This window comes from Cyprinodon variegatus, unplaced genomic scaffold (assembly GCF_000732505.1).
Source record: "Cyprinodon variegatus isolate N-32 unplaced genomic scaffold, C_variegatus-1.0 Scaffold1527, whole genome shotgun sequence".
In the NCBI taxonomy this organism is placed as follows: Eukaryota; Metazoa; Chordata; class Actinopteri; order Cyprinodontiformes; family Cyprinodontidae; genus Cyprinodon; species Cyprinodon variegatus.
Window position 1 is genome coordinate 18,954 of NW_015151980.1, and position 8,567 is coordinate 27,520.

At 40.9% G+C, this 8,567-nt stretch overlaps 1 protein-coding gene across 1 annotated transcript; it reads left to right on the top strand.

Moving 5' to 3' along the window:
• The first annotated feature begins 1,252 nt into the window (after positions 1-1,252).
• Positions 1,253-6,467, top strand: cmtr2 (cap methyltransferase 2). The gene is made up of 2 exons (XM_015403601.1): positions 1,253-2,505; positions 3,827-6,467. The coding sequence occupies exons 1-2, from the start codon at positions 1,267-1,269 to the stop codon at positions 4,877-4,879; spliced, it is 2,292 nt and encodes a 763-aa protein (XP_015259087.1). The 5' UTR covers positions 1,253-1,266; the 3' UTR covers positions 4,880-6,467.
• Positions 6,468-8,567: the final 2,100 nt, after the last annotated feature.

Consider the following 8,567-nt stretch of genomic DNA (forward strand, 5'->3'; position numbering starts at 1 on the left):
AGGCTGTAGGAAAGTATAGTTTGTGTTTATTTAGAAAATATGGATGTTGTGATTGTTCATTTTCCTTTTGGAACAGTGTAGATTGACCCCTCAGTGTACATTGGTTATTGCCTGGCCACCCTTATTTAAGTTTTCTGGCCATGCCTCTGGTTGGAAGAGGTTTGGAATTGTTGTATTTTGGTTGTCCCTGTATTTCAGTGGATCCTGAAACCTTTTATAATGGTCTCTGCAAGGTATCTCTGCACCTCCTAGATAGCATCAACTGTGGGACTTTAGATCTCATTGCCCACTTCGATGAAAAGATGTTGCCAAAGTTTATCTAAAAAAAACACAAATCATCATTTTACTGCTCAGACAACTTTTATTGTCATTTTGTATACACACAGTGTATACAAAACAACATTTTGTTCTGTACAGCTTTCAGACAGTAAATGAGCTGAAGCTTTAGCAGTGGAATAAATATTTCTGTTTCCTAAAGTGCAGCAGTGATTAAATGTAAACGATGTGGGAGAAAAAACATGGTGCATGATTCCTAAACATCAGCTAAAGAAACCTGCTGATTAACATGCCTGACAGGTGCTGACAGCTGATGTGAGGGCGGTCCCGGCGGTTACGGACGCTCATTCCTACCTCAGTCTACTGATGGCCTCATTGCACTTGGAGGAACTGTGGAACCTGAGTGTTTAAAATGTGGTGTCTTAAATTGTTTCTAGGGTTAACGCACTATAACTCTAGATTGGAAACTGTGACTCAGTGATTCAGGCGTTCATGTAGGTGTATAGCTGCCTGCGTTAAATGCAAAATATTTATATATTATTTTACAATTTTGATATAATTACTGCCCTAAGTGAGTTGCCCTGTCAGCTATAGGCATGTTTTACAGTCTCTATACTCCATTTAACAATTCATCGATTGCTAAATTAGTTGACAAATATTTTAATAATCGATTAATCAGATTGTTTGTGAATCTTGTTTGGAAAAATCTGTTTTCCATAGTTCATTGTCATCAAAATGCCTTTTATGTGGGGAGAAAAAGAAGGAAAAACCTATAAACAGTAACAGAGCTATTTAGTATGACTGAAAAAATACTGATTATATTTGTTCAGAATATTAGTTTTTGGGTGAAGACTTAATGTTACCTGTTCTGTGTTAGCCTTTTCAGTAATTATAGTTCCAGGCTGTCATATATAAAAATTTGATGGCACATGTGTGGATTATAATCACAATAATTTCCTCACTCTTTTTAGTGGAGGATCAGTGTGGAGGATGAGCTCAGGCAATGTCTCAAGAAGGAAGGTCCTCAGGCAGCAGCCGTCACTGTCTGACCCTGAAACGCAGGCAGAGATCCAGGATCTTTTCAACAAAGTTAAAACCTACATGAAGGCAGTCAGCGAGGAATGGAGGATCCCCGACCCAAACGTGGCTCTCAAACACCCAACGGAGGAGCACCGACACCTGCAGGAGCTGAAGGTGTCTCTCAATGCAGTGAAGAACCAGCTGAGTGATAAGAACATTCAAGTGTGGCATCAACACACCAACTCCACCAACAGAGCCGGGAAGGTGATTGCTGCCGTTCGCTCCACTGCTAACGCGGAGATCTGCACTCAGGCTTGGTGCAAATTCTACGAGATCCTGGGAAGCTTTGATCTTCTACCGGAGGAGGCTCTTCAAAACGGGGAACTGAACTCTGTCCATCTGTGTGAAGCTCCTGGAGCCTTTATTACTGCTTTAAATCACTACATGAAAACGAATGAGTCCACGCGCTACTGTGACTGGGGCTGGGTCGCCAACACTCTCAACCCATACCATGAGGCAAACGGTGGGAGCACGACCATCGCAGATGACCGGCTTATCGCCAACACGCTGCCGTGGTGGTTCTTCGGCTCAGACAACACGGGGGACATCATGCTCCAGAAGCACCTGCTGGATCTGCAGGTGTTTGTTTCTAACATGCGCAGAGTGGATTTGGTGACGGCGGACGGCAGCTTTGACTGTCAGGAGAACCCCGATGAGCAGGAGGCTCTGGTGGCGTCGCTGCATTACTGTGAGGCCACAGCGGCATTGCTCCTCCTGGGCCCTGGGGGTTCCTTTGTGCTGAAGATGTTCACCCTGTATGAACACTCCTCAGTCTGCTTACTCTACCTGCTGAACTGCTGCTTCCACTCTGTCAGTGTCTTCAAACCTGCCACCAGCAAAGCGGGAAACTCTGAGGTTTATGTCGTCTGTCTGAACTATGATGGTAAGGAGGCGGTGAGGCCCCTGCTCTCCAAACTGATCCGCAATTATGGACCAAATATGGCCGATCGAGAAGCTCTTTTCCCTAGCTCAGTTATCCCCAAGACGTTTCTGAAGCAACATGAAGAGTTGTGCTCCTACTTCCACAAACTGCAGGTGGGGACCATTTGTGAGAACCTGCGGCTGTTCGGAAGCATTAGCCCAGAGCAGGGGCAGCGGCTCGACCACATCAGGGACTGTGTTGTTCAAGAGTACCTGAGGCGCTTTGAGGTGAGATGCTTTCATTTGCCTATTAAATATCTGAGCTGATCGAATTTCAAAGATTCATCTAGTTTATTGAGACACATTTACTATTTGTGAATGGTAAATGTCCTCAGAGAATGTAGAACCGTACCTTCCAGCTTTTCAAAGGTCTGCCAACATTTCTAAATACAGGTTCAACAGCAGCCTCACAGTTCAAGCTCAGTTTAGAACCTGCATATAGATTTTTTATTGCAGTAAACTCTGTACTTCAGGGGGAGGATAGTAGTGAGATCAGGTCAGGGGTTCATGGATCATAGATTCAGAGGCTAAAGAGAATAATTAAGCTGGTCTGAATTGGTCCAAAAAAACATTTCCTTTAGGGTTTAAACTGGTGAGACAGAGGTGTCTGGGCACATTATGGATAAATGAACGGAGGTAAAGCCAATTGGAAGTGTGATTCCTAACAGTTGATGCTTACAAATAGCTCCTAGTGCTTTTATTGGTGTGGATTACAAGCAAACTTTGCATCGTTTTCATCTGCTAAGTTTGCAGCCTAAGGAGACATGTTTATGCTGTAATTTTAACACTATCATCCATGCGGTCTTTATTTAGTTTGAGCCTTTTTAAAATGTATTGATGGATCATTTTTCATCACATACATTGCCACAGAAATAAAAACAGAACAATCTTAAAATAGATTAAGCCCCCGTCACACCTTGACAATTTAGCCAGCATATGGCGGACATCCCAGAATCTCTCCTAAAATACTGGCATACGCTAAACTTTCTATATTTTCTTTTTTAAATTTCGGGCGTATACAAAGTGTATTCATAACGAGTCCAGAAGTTATGTCCAACGACAGCCTAACTTGTGCAAAACGCATAGCAGCATAATGCCCATGAAATGTCACAAGCTAGTGTGCCGAGGAGGGCAGCAATGCGCCCAGAGGCGCCAGGCCTGCATAAAAAGACTTTTTTTTGATCGTGGCATCCACCTATCTGCTGTGTACCGCCTGCCAAAAAAGCAGATAAGAGGAAAAAAGAAAAAGGTTTTCAGTCGCATCAGATTCAGTGTCATGTCTGCTAGGAAGTTTGTTGCTCGTAGCCATGAACGCAGGGAGGATCCATCACACTCGCGTTGTATGAATGCAGTTCACACAGGAGATCACATACAAGTTGCATATATTTGGAAATGTGAACGGCAACGCAAAAAAAAATTGCATTTCACAAAAAAATCTGAATTGAGCATTAAGGTCTGCAGTGTGAACGTTGCCTTAGATTCTAGCAGTTATTCTGGTCTGTTTTGTCTCATCTGGATACGAGTTTGATTTAAGTGTTTCTGTGTGTAGGTGAGCTTTCTTCCCAAAAGCCGGTGGATATCTCGGAACACGGTGAGTCCTGCCTGCTGCAGTGTGTCTGCAGGTCGACCTCTAAGCCAGAAGAAGCAAACAGGCTCTTTCAATGAGAGGAGAGAGCTGCAGAACCTGAGCTGGAGGGAAAGAATAAGGAGGAGCAGCCACGCTACGCTAATACAGAGTCACTGCACTGAAGAACGAGGGGTGGGCTGCATTTTAGAAGGACCCTGGTCCAGCAGTCATGTAGATTCGTGGTATATTATCACTGGATCGGCGCTTTCAGCAGTCAGAAACTCTCCGTTCTGTGACGTAATGCTGTTAAACCACCTGAACGAAGCCCTGCTGGATGCAGTGGTAGACTGGACTCTTCTGGCGCCCTGTCGCTCCTGCCACGTGTCTTGCACAGCTTCTATTATGTCTGAAGCTGCAGGTCTTTGTATCTTTAAAGGCTATGAGGGGAACAAAGAGAGGAAACCGTGTCTGGTGTTTGGTAGCCGCTCAGCCTGGGCTGATGGTGAAAGCAAGCACAAAGATTTAGTTCTCACATTCTGTGAAGAGCCATCATTTCCCCAAACAGGCTGCATCCCTCTGCATGATGGGGAGCCTCTATACCAGCACCAGCTTCTAGGATGCGTGTTGTTTTCTCTCCAAACCCTGAGCTCAGGCGGTGCCCTGCTGCTGCCACTCTTTTCTGCTCTGACTCGAGTCACTGCAGCCCTGGTGTTCTGCCTCCATGTGTGTTTCCGCTCGGTCTCCTACAGGTGTCCACCCCCATCTGGTGGGGTTGGGGCCTTGCTTATGTGCTCTGGCTACTGTCCTGAATTAGCTGCCCCATTGCTCCCAATTCTGAGTGATGTGCAGAAAAGCATCCATCAGCTGATGGGAGGAGGAGGAGAGGGGGGTAAAAACCAACAACATGCAGGTGACAGACAGGTGTTGCAGTTTGTTCCCATGGAGGAGCTGCTCAGAGGAGGACTGACAGAGTTCCTCTGGACCATGAACTCTGACATCATCCAGCAGAAGCTTCACCTTCTCATGCAGTCATAGAGAAGGGTCCAATCCTGGGACACGTGCATTAAAGCTGAGGATTCTCACTTCTGGCTTATATCAATATAACTCATCTGAACATCACTCCACAATGTTACCTCACCTGTTTTTTTTAGACCAACAACAAAAGGAACAAAACTTAATGTTCAGTTAAATGGATATTAATGAAAACTCAAATTATTTCATTAATTACATTTTTAAATAGACACCTATTCTTAGTAGAGGGCTTTATATTCCCATTATTAGCTTCTGTTTTTTTTATTGGTTATGATTTAGAATTTTGGTTCTCACAAAATGAGTGTATTACATTTGATCACTTGGATTAGGATTTTTAATAGAATAATGTCCAATCAATACCAGCTCTAAGCCCCTTGTTCACGAATTACTACATCAATACGGTGTGGGATGGAGGGGATAACCCTGTGGTTCTGCTGAAGTGTTCAGGAAGCCCAGGTTGCTTTTTATCGTGCCTTTTGTCCTTCTGCTTTGTTGTGTTTGAGGTCTTCCTTTTCCTCTTGTTTCTAAGGTGTTCAGGGCAGACATGTTTGCTTCTTCATCACCTGGGACAAATAACCACCAGTCTAGATTTCCCCCTCCATAGCACAAATGAGACACTTCTAAAAATTTTATTTCAACACTAGCCCATCCAGCTCATTCTCTGACCACTGCTGTGGCTCCTAAAACACGAAATTCCTCTTTGGTCCTTCCACTGTCTTCTTGCTTCGTTTTCAATCACACTTTTTCCTTCCACTTAACTTTTTTTGTTGAAATGCTTGGATCTCCCATCTTTGAAAGGCTTTCACTTTCTAATCCTCTCTAGGCTGCAGTTAAGCCTGTTGCATCTCTTCCAGTCCCTTTTTTTTTTTTTTCTAAAGCTCTACCTTCTGTTGATTTGCTTGGTTTCAGCACCTAAGTCAGCTCCTAAGGACTAAACATTCTGGATAACCTGGGCTTTATGCTCCATGTTTGTGTAGAACATAACATGGTAATGCCAAACATCTATGCAAATTATAATGGTGTTATACTTCTGAATAGTCTTCTTTTTCTAAAATAACAGAAGATATAAATTTCTGTCTATTATATTTTATATGGGTGATGTATTGTCTTTATTGTGGTGATACCAAATAGACTATAATCCACATTAGGAAGCATCAAATCTTCTAAAACAATAATGTGGATGCTGCCAATGTTCCATCACCTTTAATCTTAGTTGTATTTCGGGTAATTCGAGTTTCAAACCGCTACAAAAATCTGATTATTCTTAATTAGAAACATTCTGTTTATCTAGTTTAGTCTTATTAAATATGTGGTTTCACCAATGTTTGAAAAACTCTGCTAAACGATGATTGTATCCATACTGTGTCAGTAATTTTCCTTTTTGCATCTGTTTTTTTTTTTTTTTACTTTACATGCTCTAATGCTGAATCTGATTTTTTGCATTTTTTATATATATATTTATACATAGGTGTATAAATATGCATTTATATATTTATGCCTTTTTAGCATAAAAAACATCTTGTTTGAACTCCAGGTTAAGTTCCTGTTTGCAGGAATTACAGTGAATAACGATGGACACAAATTTATTCTTCAAACAGAAAAAGTTGTAACTAAATTGGATTTATTATTATTATTATTAAAGGTGTTTGGCATCACCCATTAAACCTATTTATCCTTAAATTACAACTTTTTGAAATATTGTGAAAACTCCTGTTTAGTACGGATTAAATATATGTCTATAATTAATAAAAGCATAAGATGTCAAACGATTCAGTTGCTAAACTACTTAGCTCCCAAACACTGCATTTGTGTCATTAGTAAACATGATTGATTGAAGTTATCTGTGCTCCTTAAGTTCAAGCAACCCATGTGTCAAATTAATTTAACTGCTTAAATCTGTTTACTACCTTTTTATTTATATATTTTCTGAGAACCTGCAGGAAAGAACCAAAGTGATGATAAAAGCCTGCAATGCATGAAACTGCAGATTATTTTCAGAACATGATCAGCAGAACTGATCTGTGATTAAAGTCTGAGGATTTGAAGGGGGCTGAATAATCAGTTTATCTAAGCCTCTGCACCAAACCTCCTGCTGAGGATTTTGAGTTTCCCCTGAAGAGCCTGTTGTTTTGTTATGAATTATTCCATCCCTCACTGCTAAAGGTCTGTTACCCGTCATGGATGTTGAAGCTGAATTCCTTTTAATGCTTTTAATTTTCTCTTTTATGTTTTCTTATATTTATACTGAAAGAGTGTGTTCTGACATTGTGGAGTTTGTGTAAATGTCTATATAGCCTATTTTCTTAAAAAAGTAAAATAAAAAATATGCTCTGAAACAAACTGGTGTTGAGAATTATAGAATAAAGTCATAAAATTTCATCTTTTGAATAAACAGGTCTGAACTTGTTGTCCTTATGAAAGTCCTGAAGGTTTAGGTCAGTATACTTTTAAGTATTGCTTAACAATCACCTTTTAAGAAACGGTTAAAAATTAGATTTAAGGTTATATTTAATCGATACGTGTAATTTATAATAATGCAGCTGCACTAGAGAGAATAAATATTACATTTTCTGTTTCAGACATAAATGCTAGATTACTAACATTAACAAGTGGGAAATTAACAAGTTTTCTGCTCTGCACTTTTTATGGTGTTTTAATCAAAGTTGCATAGTTGTAGAGAAAAATACCACTGCTTCACCCTGAGCTTTTTGATCATGGTCACTAAGCTGTGTGTCAGGTGTGGACATAAAGGGATGATGGTCCAAATGGTTAAATACGCTGTTGACAAGCTGACTTTCAAAACAGGAGCCTATTTTACATCCAAACTGCTAAATTTCCCATATTTCTATTGAAATGTAAAATTTGAGTAGGTTGCAAGAACCTGGTTCCATCCCCACAGCCTGCACTCTGGGTCTCTGAGCAAGACCCTTAACCCTCGATGGCTCCTCGGGCGCTGCACAGTGGCAGCACACTGCTCCCCAAGGGAATGGGTTAAATGCAGAGCTAAGTTTCTACAATGTGAGATCAATTTGTATTATTTAAAGGCTACATTGATTTGAAACGTTCAGCTCTGAACTTACTCTGAAAATACTAATTTAACAGACCCACCATACTCCCAGAGAAGCTATCCAAACTAAACTCTGCAAACTAAACTCAGTTTTGTTCAAAACGTAACATTACGCTTTCCACACCTGATACTTTCAATTAACATTTTTTGAGGTTATCATTCTTAAGCCCCACCCATGGCTTATTATTGCCTGTAGAATTAAGAAATCACTTGAACAGAACCTGCCTGACAACATGAAGTAGGCTACAGGATCTCAGATAGCAGCCCTTCCTGCCTTGACTTAAAGAAATTCAAGAAAAGATAAACAAACCAACACCTATCAATCAGAAAACGGCCAAAAGGCTTTGTAATTATAACTCACCTGGAGGTAGCAGGAGAACCCAGGTCAGCATGGCGAGTTTGGACAGCAGAAAGCGCAAAAGGAAATTCGACCCCATGGAAATGGAGGAATTGGTGGATGAAGCCAACAAACATTTAAGTGAGCTACAGCAAAGAAGTGTGACTGTCACACAGAGGAACGCTATATGTGAACAAATCTGTAATAAAGTAAATGCTGTCCTTGCGAACAGTGGATGAAGTAAAAAGAAGATACCAGGATATTAGAAGGCGAACCAAAGAAAAACA

Bases quoted from the DNA above. Each gene is read 5' to 3' on its own strand.
- cmtr2 (XM_015403601.1), top strand. From the start codon at position 1,267: ATGAGCTCAGGCAATGTCTCAAGAAGGAAGGTCCTCAGGCAGCAGCCG. The intron at 2,506-3,826 runs GTGAGATGCTTT...TTCTGTGTGTAG, and splicing joins AGTACCTGAGGCGCTTTGAG to GTGAGCTTTCTTCCCAAAAG.